Source organism: Tursiops truncatus, chromosome 1, assembly GCF_011762595.2.
Source record: "Tursiops truncatus isolate mTurTru1 chromosome 1, mTurTru1.mat.Y, whole genome shotgun sequence".
Lineage (NCBI taxonomy): Eukaryota > Metazoa > Chordata > Mammalia > Artiodactyla > Delphinidae > Tursiops > Tursiops truncatus.
The window spans coordinates 38,025,555-38,039,410 of NC_047034.1; the positions used below are offsets into that span (position 1 = coordinate 38,025,555).

The 13,856-nt window shown below is 41.9% G+C and overlaps 1 protein-coding gene across 2 annotated transcripts in view; it reads left to right on the plus strand.

Moving 5' to 3' along the window:
• HSD11B1 (hydroxysteroid 11-beta dehydrogenase 1) overlaps positions 1–7,864 on the plus strand; it is a 44,837-nt gene extending 36,973 nt beyond the window's left edge. Inside the window, exons 7-8 of one of the 2 annotated variants that reach the window (XM_004325346.4) lie at positions 5,510–5,653; positions 7,249–7,864. In XM_004325346.4, the coding sequence (XP_004325394.1) occupies positions 5,510–5,653; positions 7,249–7,466 (362 nt within the window). In that variant the 3' untranslated portion in view covers positions 7,467–7,864. The remainder of the gene's footprint in view (positions 1–5,509; positions 5,654–7,248) is intronic. The other variant, XM_019918652.3, reaches the window with a different exon arrangement.
• The last annotated feature ends 5,992 nt before the right edge of the window (positions 7,865–13,856 follow it).

The window sequence follows — 13,856 nt, forward strand, 5'->3', positions numbered from 1 at the left end:
AGGTGGGCTCAAAACTGCATGTTCTTGACACATGGTGCTTACGGGAATTAAATATGAGAACTACTGGTTTAAAGGTTTGCAGATCAGTGGCAGGTCACAAAATTTAAGAAATGAAATATGGTTATAATGAATGTCAATGACAGCTGCAGCCTTCAGCTGAAAAACTGACAGTGCCCATAGGTAGGTAGGTTAAAGTGTACCTCATGCATAATTTTCATAATAAAGATGAAAAACTTTCAGTAGTCTGTTCAATCTTGACCCTTGTCTAATAGTTCAGTATTTTGTGTGTGTGTGTGTGTGTGTGTGTGTGTGTGTGTGTGTGTGTGTTAGTTTCAGGTGTACAGCAAAGTGATTCAATTATACATAATATACCTATTCTTTTTCGGATTCTTTTCCATTATAAGTTATTACAAAATAGCGAGTATTGTTCCCTGTATTATAGTAGGTCCTTGTTGGTTATCTGTTTTATATATAGTAGTGTGTATATGTTAATCCCAAACTCCTAATTTATCCCTCCCCACATTTCCCCTTTGGTAACCATAAGTTTTCTATGTCTGTGTGTCTATTTCTGCTTTGTAAATTAGTTCATCTGAATTTTTTTTTTTAGATTCCACATATAGGCAATATCATATGATATTTATCTTTGTCTGACTTACTTCACTTAGTATGATAATCTCAAGGTCCATGCGTATTGTTGCAAATCACATTATTTCATTCTTTTTATAGCTGAGTAACATTTCATTATATGTATATATATTTCATTTTATATACACACACACACACACACACGTACCACATCTTTATCCATTCATCTCTCGATGGACATTTAAGGTGATTCCATGTCTTGGCTATTGTAAATAGTGCTGCAATGAACATTGGCATGTGTGTATCTTTTCAAATTAGAGTTTTTTCTGGATATATGCCCAGGAGTGGGATTGCAGGATCACATGGTAGCTCTATTTTTAGTTTTTATGGAACCTCCATACTGTTCTCCATAGTGGCTGTACCAATTTACATTTCCACCAATAGGGTAGGAGGGTTCCCTTTCCTCCACACCCTCTCCAGCATTTATTATTTGTAGACTTTTTAATGATGGCCATTCTGACCAGTGTGAGGTGGTGCCTCATTGTAGTTTTGATTTGCATTTCTCTAATGATTAGCAATGTTGAGCATTTTTTCATGTGCCTGTTGGCCATCTCTATGTCAATTCAGTATTTCTCTTCACCATTTAAAACATTTTTTGAAACCATACAGCTATCTGATGAATTTTTCAAAAACTCTTCTGCCATGGCTCCTTCCGTACCCCTCTCCTTTCTTCCTCTTTCCCTTTCTCTCTTTTCTCACCTTCCTCTCAGGAACAACAACAATAAAAAAAAAAATCTGTCCCTTTTCTCCTGCAAAACAACTTAGAATCCTTTTTATTATTTTGATCGTTACCTAGGTCGTAATCAAGAATACAAAACGGGGGCTTCCCTGGTGGCGCAGTGGTTGAGAGAGGCCGATGCAGGGGACGCGGGTTCGTGCCCCGGATCCAGTCCGGGGGATCCCACGTGCCGCGAAGCGACTGGGCCTGCGAGCCATGGCCGTTGAGCCTGCGCGTCCGGAGCCTGTGCTCCGCAACGGGAGAGGCCACAGCACTGAGAGGCCCGCATACCACAAAAAGAATATCTTTTACCTTGAGGTTATATATTCACACATACTTTATTATCTTATTTTCCACATATATTCTCTAATATAATTTGAATTTATTTATTAGAATGGCATTTTTTTCTCCAAATAGCTAGCTATTTGTTCCAACGTGATTTTTGGAACAGCTCATGCTTTTCTCACCAATTTGAAATACTAATACTACTAATAATAGCATTTACTAAGTGTCAGTTTGTCCTAAGTCTACTACATGGATTACTTCAGCTTAGTAATATTATTATCCACATATTACAGCTAAGAAATGGCATACTTGGGATTTCACACCCAGGTCATCTAACTCGAGAACTCATAGTTTTGACAATTGTGCTATTCTTATAAACAATTTGGATCTATTTTTGACTTAAACAACAGGAAAATTATTGACATAAGTGGAAGTCCAGATGCAGGGCAGGCAACTGACTTGGCTCAAGCTCAGGGTCCCCGTGACTCTCTTGGCTCTGCTCTCCTCCATGTGTGGCTTCATCCTCAGGCTGACAGTGAGATAGATGTAGCAATTTCAGCCCTCATATCCATACACGGAAATGTCCAGCAGAAGAGAAACAGGATTTCTACTTTAAGAAACTCTCCCACAAGGAGAAGCACTTTCCCAGACACTCCAACAAGATTCCGCTCAAGTCTCATTGGTCCAAACTGGGCCCCATGCCCATTCCAGTAACAATCATGGGCAAGGAGGATGGTATTAAATAAATCATACAAGCCACCCCTAGAGTTAGAGATGGTATCAGCTTTCCTTTGGCACATGGGCTACATAAAAGTGAGGGAGACTCCCAACACGGATTAGGTGCAGCTCTCTGACACAGAAAACCTAAAGTAACAGTGGATGTAATAAGTTAAAAGGCAAATCAAGTCTGGAGGTAAGCAGTATAGGGCTAGGATGGCAGCTCCATGGTCACCCAGGTTCCTTCCTTTTCTCTAAATGCTCTGCCATTCTCAACATATGGCTTCTACTTCAAGGTCCATGAGAGTTCTGGGGTCAACCTTCAGGAACCAAGAAGGAGGAAGGATTGAGAAGGGAGAGACTGATTTCTTCCTTTAAGGACATATCCCAGAAATCACGTGACACACTTTTGTGTACAACTTATTGGATGGTACTTAGTCATTTGGCACCATCTGGCTGAAAGAAGCTGAGAAGTGTGGACTTTATTCCAGATAACGGAGCCCAGCTACAAATCCGGGATTCTACTGCTAAGGAAGAGGGGCAGAAGATATTTGGAGAGAATACTGCAGTCTCTGCAACAGGTGGAAACATGAATTCAGTTGGGGTTCTGATACAGAGGAAGAAAAGGGAACTGATTTCTTGTTAAGCAACAACAATGTATCTTGATGCCCTGCTTGGGTCTTTGGTCCAGCCTTAGACTAGTCAGTAACCCAGTGGTATCAGAAACTCTGATTGGCCATCCTGTGTTACACACCCATTCCTGGAACTTGACTGTAGAGTTATCTCAAGCCAAAACTCATGATTGAGGATTGAGGATGGAGTGTTTCCCTACAGAGATTTGTTTGTATTTTTTGAATTTTTAAGAGTTCTTTATATACTAAAGATTGATGATATTAAGCTTTTGTCTGACTAATATGTTGAAAATTATTTTCTAGTTTATCATTTACCCTTTATCTTTATAGTGAAATTAGTATAGTTACCGTTTTGGCATATAGAAATTTTACATTGTGTTTAATAAAATATTCTTTGCCTTTACATGTTTTTTTACTTTTATGTTAGAATGATTTTTCATAAACGAGAATCTGGTAAGTGTTTGCCTATATTATCTTTCTATGATTGAATGTTTTCATCAGTCAGGAGATTCATTCTGCTCCACATGTAACAAAAACTCCACTTAAAATGGCTTAACACTAAATAGGATTTCCTTTTCTCAGGTAATAAGTTCAGGGCTGGTTTGATGGACTTACTATATCTTCAAGAATCTAAGCTCATTCTGCATTTTTGTTCTATAATCCTTAATTATATAATTAATATACAGCTTTTCCTCAAGTTCATAAATGACTACTGCAATTTTAGGCATCACATCTGTAGTCTACTTAGAAAAAAAGAGAAAGGGCAAAATGTAAAAGCTGCATGTCACCTGAATCCGTCTAGTTTATCAGGTAATCAATATCTTTCCTGGAGACCCCAACTACTAGATTTCTCATTGGCCAGATTTAGATCACATGACTACCCAAAAGAGCAAGGGAATCTTGAAGAAGTAAATATTTTTATCTGAATACATTGCTATCCTGAACAAAATTAGATTCTTTTATTAAAGAAAGGGAAATGGATATTGGGTAGACAATACCACCTGCCATAATTTTCCATGTATCATTTTCTGATATATGACATAAAACAAAGAGCTAACAATTTGTTCCAATTAGTTAACCAACTTTCCCAGCATCTTTACTGAATAAATCATTCTTCCTTCATTGGAAGAATGGAATTGGAATTGGAAACATCATTATATTTTAAAAACTCACAGAGGTTCCAATTCCAATAATGGCAGGGTAATACCTAATAGACCAACCTTCTCCAGATAACAAACTTAGACAAAATACAGAAAACAACCATTGAAAGCACTGAAGAGAAGAATCAAAAGAAGAAACTGGAGAGTTGTTGGCACTTGAAAGAGGGAAATGACACTAGATGAGTTTCCCAATTTTGTAGCTCGTGCTCAAGGGCAGACCCCAATCAGTGTCATTTTTAGGATTGAAATCTGCCATCTTACTACCTTGTAAAAGCAGAAGGAAGAGTTTGGGGTTTCTGTAGCAGCTGGAAAGTGAAGGGAGACAGCCCAGAAAGGAAAGAGCCACAGTGCAAGAGCACCAAATTCTGTCTGTAAACCCTTCTCTAATCTCTATTTGTCCCCTGAAATACTCACAGGGCAGTGTAGATACCAAGAAGCCCAGTTAAGATTCAAATATTAAACAGAGATTTCATCTGGTACTTACTGCAAGAGACACAGAGTTTCAGCCAAGTTAACTGCCTACCAAAAACTAAAAAATAAAAATGAATACTCTTTGGAGGAATATGATAGAATCCAGAGACTCTTACAATATCAAGGATACAATGAAAAATTACTGCACATACAAGAATAGGAATATGTGACCCATACTCAGGAGGGAAAGGCAATCAATGGGTATCAGTCCTCAAATGACCCAGATTTTAGAATTAGCAGACAAGGATTTTAAAGTAGCTGTTATAATAATGCTGAGCAAAGAGTCTAAGGTCTCAGGACACCACTACTCTCTCATCTTGGAAAGGGTATAACGAATAGGTTATGCTATCAGGCATATGTCCACATATCCTCCAAAAAACTGAGTGAGAATTAACCAGGCTGATGAAAGTAAGAAAAGTGATATGGAGTAGAAAACAAAGACAGGAGTTTTCATTCCCCTTGCATAGAAAGTAGATCAGTGATAGGTTTCTGTGTAGACAGCCCTTGCCAAACCCTTCCAGCGCTCTTGGGTCAGAGGTGGAAAAGTTAGCAGCTGTGGAATTACATGGGTCTTTCATAATCCACATATTTACTATCTTTACTAAAAATCTAACTAATCCCTCTTCAATGAAGGCTTTCCTGCAGCCCACTCCACACTGCATCCCAGTCTCATCAAGGGGAGTTTCTCTGGTACCTTAATGTTTTTTCTCTTTCAGAAATTCAACACAGCATAATAATCTCTTTGGGGAGTAGAGAAAAACTAAGAGTCAAAGGGTAAAAGGACTTCACAGGGGTTACAAAGCCTGCTACTGATAAAACACAGATCAGCTCTGTCAGAGTTGAAATAGGTCCCCGTGTTAACCCATCTCTATATCATTTAGGGAAAACAGCTAATCCACTTATTGCTGCCTATTCTGCAAGCAAGTTTGCTCTGGATGGGTTCTTCTCCTCTATCAGGGTGGAATATGCAGTGACCAATGTCAATGTGTCGATCACCCTCTGTATCCTTGGCCTCATAGACACAGGTAAGGTCAAGAGATTGGAATAAATGGCCTGTAGATGGATTGCCTTTCTTACCATTGTGGGTAAAGAGGGTGCTGAACTCCCTGATATCGTCATGTGTCATGCACTGAAAACCAGTGACAGCGCTATTCTCCCTTTAATGAAGGGGCTCCACTGTCATTAGTGGAGCCTCTGACTGCTCTTTGACCCTTCTTTCCATTCTGACCACCAAGTGAGCTGAGTGACACCACACTCATCATATGACCCTATTCTAAACACCTTATGTCCTCATGAAAACTCAATGGCCATTACTTTCCTATGTGAGACTTATCAAATGTGAGTTTGTTTTCCTTAATAATACACCAGTAATAAGACATAGATATCATGAACCCTTTGATATGATGCACTGAGAAGGACACAGTATCATTTTGGGGGTATTCTTACCCAAAATTCATAACTTCATTCTAATTATAAGAACAGTGGACAAACCCAAATTGAGGGGCATTACACAAATCAGTTGAACAGTACTCTTCAACAGCATCAAGGCCATGAGAGACAAGGAAAGACTGAGGAACTGTCAGAGATAAGAGGGAAAATAAGAAGAAATTACTACTAAGTGAAATCCTGGATAAGATCCTGGAATATATAAAGGATATTAGTGAAAAAATAAAGCCTGCAGTTTAATTAGTAAGGTTGTTCCAATTCTATCATATCTATTGTTGATAATTGTACAATGGTTATGTTGTGATTGAAGGATATAAGGAAAAACTTTGCACAATTTTTACAACTTTTCTTTAAGTCCAAATGCAAGTTTATCTAAAACATGTGGCAAGTATGATAAGAAAACTTTATTTAAGGGACTTCCCTGTGGTCCAGTGGTTAAGACTCCGCACTTCCACTGCAGGGGGCATGGTTTCTGTCCCTGGCTGGGGAACTAAGATCCCACATGCTGCGTAGCCAAATAAATAAATAAAAATTAAAATTTTTTTAAAAGAAAACTTTATTTAAGAGTAATTGAGTAAATTGAGTAGTAGTTACAGAACGAGAGAGAGACAAGGAAACACAATGAAACAAGGATGGAGAGAGAGACAGAAGCTGGGCAAGAAGGACACGAATACCTGGAGGAAGAGAGCAGGTAACAAGAGTTTCCTTCTAAGTGAAAGTGATTGGTGTTGACAAGGGAGCAAAGGTCTGGATTCTCTCCCGTCATTTCCTTTTACAAATCAGTAGTCGTTATCATACCTCACTCTGGTTTTGCCCACTGACACTTCCCATCATATGACCTCTATCCTCATTCTGCTCCCCCATATTACTCCCTCACTCCAGCCAAAACACCCGAGAGGAGTATGATTCAAATCTCCCAACAAGTAACCTCCAGCTGCCTCCACAAATCTTCATCCAGTTAGACGAGGCCCATATGAACACTAAGCCTCTCTTTGCCCAATAGGCCCTAAACATACCCAGTCTTCTCCACGTATTCCTGCCAGGGCCCATGGACCTTGCCGAGCAAGCACTGGCCAACAGCCCCTAAAAGCTAAGCTGTTGGTGTCTGCAGGCCTTCTATCGTGTAGACTCTGCTAGTCTTAGATAACCCCACTCTTCTCTTGTCGTTCTACAGAAACAGCCATGACAGGAACTGCTGGGATATACAATGCAGAAGCATCTCCAAAGGAAGAATGTGCCCTGGAGATTATCAAAGGGGGAGCTCTGCGCCAAAAGGAAGTATATTATGACAGTTCGGTCTTGACTCCTTTCCTGCTGGGAAATCCAGGGAGGAAGATCATGGAATTTCTCTCCTTACGAAATTATAATATGGAAATATTTATAAACAACTAGGTACTTCCTTAGGGCTAGGCATGATAAGGGGGCTTGGAACAATTCTGCCTGATATTTACATGAGCTCCATCCTGAAGGTATCTCCCCAGAGAGATATGAGTGTTCCCAGGGGGTTGCAAGTCACATATCACATCTCAAAATTTAAAGAAGCTCCTCTAACACTTATGCAGTAGAAAGTGTACGAATGTCATGAACCAGCAATTGTGAACCTGATAGTAACAATAGATATAATTACAAGATAGTTATATCAAATTTATCTCATATGTAATAATGTTATAATGCTTAGTCAATATCAGTTATAATAAAGGTCACATAAACTTTATAAATTCATACCTCATGGCTGTAACTTCAGTTCATTCAGTACGGCTCCATTAAAACCATAACCTATACATGTGAAACTTTTCAGTGTACATTTCTTATTTTGTGATATGAACCTTTTATCTCTTTTTGAGTCGAAGAAATCATCCTACTCTTCATTTAGTGAAGATCGTGTCTTTACCATTTTGTATATTTCAGATACTCTTTATATTATTTCATACTGCTCCTCTGGGAAGGAGGACATCTGGGTATGAACAACCAGGGCAAATCCAAAGAAGTGGAGGTTCCTGGAAACTGGAGCCACAGCACCTGCACTTGTACTCAGAGTGCATCAAGCAACTGTACTCTACATGTGAACGCTCAGTAGTATATTAGACGTTTGTAGAGGAGGGGTTGGAGTTCAAATCCTGTCACTCACACATTTAGTCATTCATTCATTCAACTCACACATTTAGTCATTCATTCATTCAACAAATATCTATCAAACACTTGCCAGGCATCACGTGACTACAACCAAAGAGGAAACAAAACATTAACAACTCAACAAAGCCCTATATTGGCCAGGTCCCCCAACAGGTAAGAGTGGCAAACTGGCTAATTTTAGTAGAGGCTAATGAAAAGGAGATTTTTTACAAAAGTGTGGGCAAGGTTATAGGGAAATCACAGAGGTAATGTAGCATCTCAGGGTTAGTTGCAGCTATTTCCAACCCTAGGCCCACCATTGGGAAAAGAGGTGAGAACTGTTATAAAAGCCCAGATAGAAAGAAGTGTTTGCAGAGCGCCACATGACAGGAGCTATGACATTCAGTTAAAGGATACCATCAGCCCATCAAGGACCACAGGGGAGGGATCTGGGGAAATAAATATACCAGCCTCATTCACTTCCCTCCCTCTGATTTCTGCCTGGTATTTTCTATTAGGTGAACAAAGGGGCAAAGTGTAGATTGATATAAACCATACAGGTCAGCATACCCATACACAGAGCGGGGTGGAAAAGGATGGAGAGGAGGGATAGATGGTGCATATCCAGCACAAACCCAACACTCCCAAATGGAGAGTTTCCACGGGAAGTAATGCTGGGACACAAGACGTGGGTCTGGAAGTGTAGGGTAAATTTCCTTTTCTCACTTCTTAATTGAAATGGCTGGTCAGCAGAACAGATTGGAGTCCATTGAGCTGCCAGCTGCATATACAAGGAGTTGGATCTGGGAGTGTGAATATGGCTGGACCTTTCTCAGTCCATAACATGGACCTTCCCAGGTTATGTCCAGGGCAAAGGGAGCAGGAGAGACCTGACTGAACCTGTGTGTGAGAAAATGGACCAGAAACGTGAAGTCTGGTTTCTGACTATATAGCATAATACACACACACACACACACATACACATGTAAAATGAGGTCTAGTAGATGTCTTGGTTTCTGACCAGTCAGATTAACACTCTTCAGTCTCCTGTAGAAATGAGGCTCCCTCTTCACAGACTTTGTTGATGACATAGAGTGCAATAATTCCTTAACTGAAGGGTGGGGACAATATTAAAAGCGACTTAGCATTTGCTTGGGTACAGGTTAAACATCTTACTACATGAGGTTTTCCCCAGAATCCGAAGGCGATGATCTCAGAAATTAGGTCTGAGAACCGATACCATTGACACCCTCATCATTTGCTGTCTTCACTAACCTCGACATTACAATTCCCTTGTCTTCAGCAGCATGACCTTACTCTTCCAAGCAATTTCTGTCCAGGAAGATAAATGTTGCAAACGCATTTAAAAATGCTCAGCTTTTCAATAGACAGCATCAAATGGCTATTCTCTTCAAGGCTCTTTGGAACCTGATGTCAAAACCCTGTCGTCACCAATCTGAAATGTTTGCATCACGATCCTTCCCCAATCCTAATCAAGCCACCACACTGAAAGCCCACCTTAAACTAGACTCCAACACTTCATAAATACCCTGACTTTGCCCTCCCCATTCTGAAAGGCTGCTAAGTCTCCATCCAAGGTAGTACTTCCCCTTACCTGAGTGAGCAATAAACTCAGCGCTTTCTCTCACCCACAGGTGGTTGTAGCGATCTTTTCAGGGAGCCCTTCCCAAGATGCCCTCTCACGGTCCCTAACCCAGCTCCTTACCTGGCTCCCTACCCCTAGATATCTGCCCACTGTCTCCAGAGGCAAGGTCCAATTTCAGTGATACCAGCAGCCTAAAGGTTTTTGTCATTGGATGAGTTCCATGTAAGAGAATCTGGCCTGCCTAGCTCACTTCATAATGAGCTCAAAAACAGATGTGCAAGGATGTCTGTTTTCACCCACAGTGACACAAAAATTCAGCATTCCTTTGTGGATTCTAAAACCAATTCCACTCTCACTGAACGTATTAGTGAGCAATGTCACCTTTTCCTAATATTTCAGAGAGGGGAAGGAAGACTGGTTTTACATCCATGGCTGGGCATCATTTAACTCAAAAGGGCCCCCTGGGCCAGGTCTCTTTCAAAGTGCGTCCTCCCAGCTCCACGTCTTCCCTGACTCAGACCCCAGTGTGCTCAGCCCTGACTCTCCTTCTGCTCCCTCATTTATCATGCAAAGTGGATTATGACTCCACCTGGAGGTCACTCAGCAATACTTTTTTAACAAAAATATTCTCTTACCATAAGGAATTACTGTCCTAACTGTTAGGAAAATTTTAATGTCACCAAACATTACATTTGTGGTTAGGGCTAACCCTAACCAAAACATTGAAAACAACTTTACTATCTACCCACAGCCTATCAATACTATGAAATCACTATATCATGATAACAAGGGATGAGGTAGATTGAAACGTACTCACATGGAAGGACCTTCAGGACATACTGTTAAGTGTATAAGGCAAGTTGTTTACATATGTGTATAACATAATCCCATTTATGTTAAAATTATATATATAATATTTATATTATATATATATACACACACATAATGGGAGGCTTGTGCACACGTGTGTGTGAGGGTGAGTGTCAGTGTGAGTGTATGGAATGGGGAGGCTAACTTGCATGAAACACTCTTCTCAGACCTGACAGAATTAGGACCGGTTTCCCTCTGAAGAGCAGACCTGTGTTTCTTGCAATGGCAGTGTTGTGGGTTGAAGTGTGTCCCCACTAAATATATGGTGAAGGCTTCATCTCCAGTACCTCAGAGAAACATTTCCTTCACTCATGAGTCTGCAGTCTGGGCAGGGCTCAGAGAGGGACAGCTCACTTCTGCTCCACTCAGCACAGCTGGGCTGGCTCAAAGGCCAGGCATTAAATCATCTGCAGGCCCCGTCGCACATGCAGCCTGTGCCTGAACTGGAAAGACTTGGCTAGCTGGAGCCTGGAACAGCTGAGGGTTCCTTGGGCCTCTCTAGCTTTCTGTGGCCTCTCCGCGTGGTCTCTCAGAACAGCAGCTTCAGGGCTGCCAGACTTCTTACATGGTGGCTCCGGGCTCCAAAGGCATGTGTCCTGAGAGACAGAGCCAGGCAGAAGCTGTATTGCCCATTACGACCAACCATATGCTATTAGTGAAGCAGTTTTATGAAGATCCACCCCATTTCAAGGACAGGACATACAGACCCCACCTCTTGATAGAGGAGTGTCATGTCACATCGTAAAAAGAGCACGTGGTGTGCTCCTAAGGAAGATCAAAAGATGTGTGGATGCAAGTGAGAAACTGCTGTTCCGGACCCAGAATCGGGGGCTTCTGTGGGTGGCACAACTGGGGCAAGAAGCTGGGTTTGCAAGAGCTGAGGCCCAGTAGATTGTCGACAGGATGGGGGCAGGAGGCTGATGACGTGGAAAGGAGACGAATGCCGAGACAGGGGCTTGACCGGATGACAAATTTACAGCCAAAGTCAGATTAAAATTAGTTTTGCCTTCAGGCTGAACTTTTAGGGCTCACCTTAGGCCCAAAGACATAATAAGACTTCAGCCTGGGACTTCCCTGGTGATCCAGTGGTTCAGAATCGGCTTTCCAATGCAGAGGATGTGGGTTGGATCCCTCGTTGGGGAACTAAGATCCCACATGCCTCGGGGCCACTAAGCCCACGCCTAGAGCCGTGCACAACAAAAGACCCTGCATGCCACAACTGAGACCCGACACAGCCAAATAAATAAATAAGTAAATAAAATTCAAGGATCTTTAAAAATAAATACATAAAAGACTCCAGCCTGAGTTCAGTAGAAATCAGCTGCTTCTTGATTCTGCTCACTTATAACTTATTAGACAGCATGGGGAAAGCAGAGAAGCTATGAAACGATATTAAGGTAGTTAGTAAACTAAACTTGTGGTCTTTCCAAGGGTGTGTTGGTAAATGCTTAACAAGTGGCTCTCCCGAAAAGGAAAAAAAAGAGAAAAGCCCTGATGTGTAATATTTGCCTACTTCCATGATACAAGTACTCTCACCATGGCCAACCTGAAGCCACCAGCTGCCACCACTGAATCTGTATTAGCAGAGCTAAGCACCATCAGTTCGCTCAAACCTGCACAGCCGGCTCCAGCACTCGCCCTGACTTTCACTTTCCACATTCTTAACAGAATTAGTTATTCTTAAAGGGCCAGCTCAATGCCTCTCTCCTCTTCCAAGGACTTGCAAGTAACAGGACAGCTTGTTTCCATCCTTGCTAGAGAAGAAGAGGGAACAAGGGCTCCCTGAGACAGGGGACGCTCACGCTCTTCAACTCTAAGGACGTCAGCATCTTGCATGAAGCCATGGCCTTAACCCAGGTGTCTGCGAGCCCTGAGTCCACCTTCGTGTTCGCTAGCACTGCATTCCCCTGGGAGCAACAGAAAAACCCCTGCAATGGCTGAATCAAATAGAGATTTCTTTTCCTTCCATAACAAAAAGTCTGGGAAGAGCAGACCAGCACCTCCGGCAGCCAGGCTCCTTCTATATTTCCAATTATCCATCTTCCTCCTTGTCACGGTGGGGTCACAAGACAGCTGCCCCACCTTCAGCATCATGCCAAAAAAAGAAGAGGAATGTGAAGGGTCAAATGTGTGCACCGGCTGATTCTGAGCCCTAATAAGCCGCCAACAGGAAAGCCCCAGCGAGGACTTCAGCTTACATCCCCTGGGCTAGGGTCACATCTTGGGACCACCTCTCCCTTCAAGACAGGTTGAGAAATGGAATTTTCAGCTGAGCACATTTCCACCCCAAACAAAAATGGGGTTCCGTTAGGCAACCACAAGTATTTGTCACAAATGTAAATCACCTCGGAAACAAGTCTGAGATACAGTCAGAGCAGAAGAACACAGTCCCTAAGATGCCAGGCTCCTAACCATGGTGACAGGATCCCCTCCCACCTGACCATCTACAAAGTCCTAATCAGTCACAGCTGCCCCCATGCTGCAGAATATCCTAGGCCTCCCACCTCTTCAAATTTCCCTTTGAGAAACTATGAAACCTCTCCTCAGCAAAGAATATAATAAAAGGCCCTAAGATATCAGGTAGCAGGGGACCCTGAGGTTGATCTCGGAGGCTGTGGGCATGGGGGACAGTCATCCAGCTGCTGTTTCTGGAGAGCTCCCTCTCAAGGACAGCTAAGTCCCACCTCGCCGCCAAGTCTGTCCACACAGGCTGGACCTTTCTCCTCAGCTGTGCTGCTCTGGGCCAGCAACACAGGCCTCCGCTAGAGTTCATGGCAAGCTCCAAAGATTCTCCAGAGCAGGGATCTCTGAAACTTTGGATCGAAAACTTCATCATTAAAAAATGATTAGGCACATGTATTTCTGATAGATATATAGCTACTATTTATATAATATATCCACGTAATGTTTACTAGCACAAAACATATGCAAAAATAGAAATCTTAAAAAGACAAGATAAAAAAATAAAGAGAAATTCTAATATTTTTCTCCCTACACCCCAGTAGTCCCTGCAACACATCCCCTTTGGAGACTAAGCCTCTAAAGTTGTGTGAGAGGAAGCAGTCAGCATATGTTATGCTACTAACCAGTCCTTTGGGACCTTAGTTACAGGCCTAACCTTCCCTTGGCTCAGAGTGTACTCCTGTTCCCCTCTGAGGATGCTACATGTTGGGTAGAACCCTTACCCCTTCTGG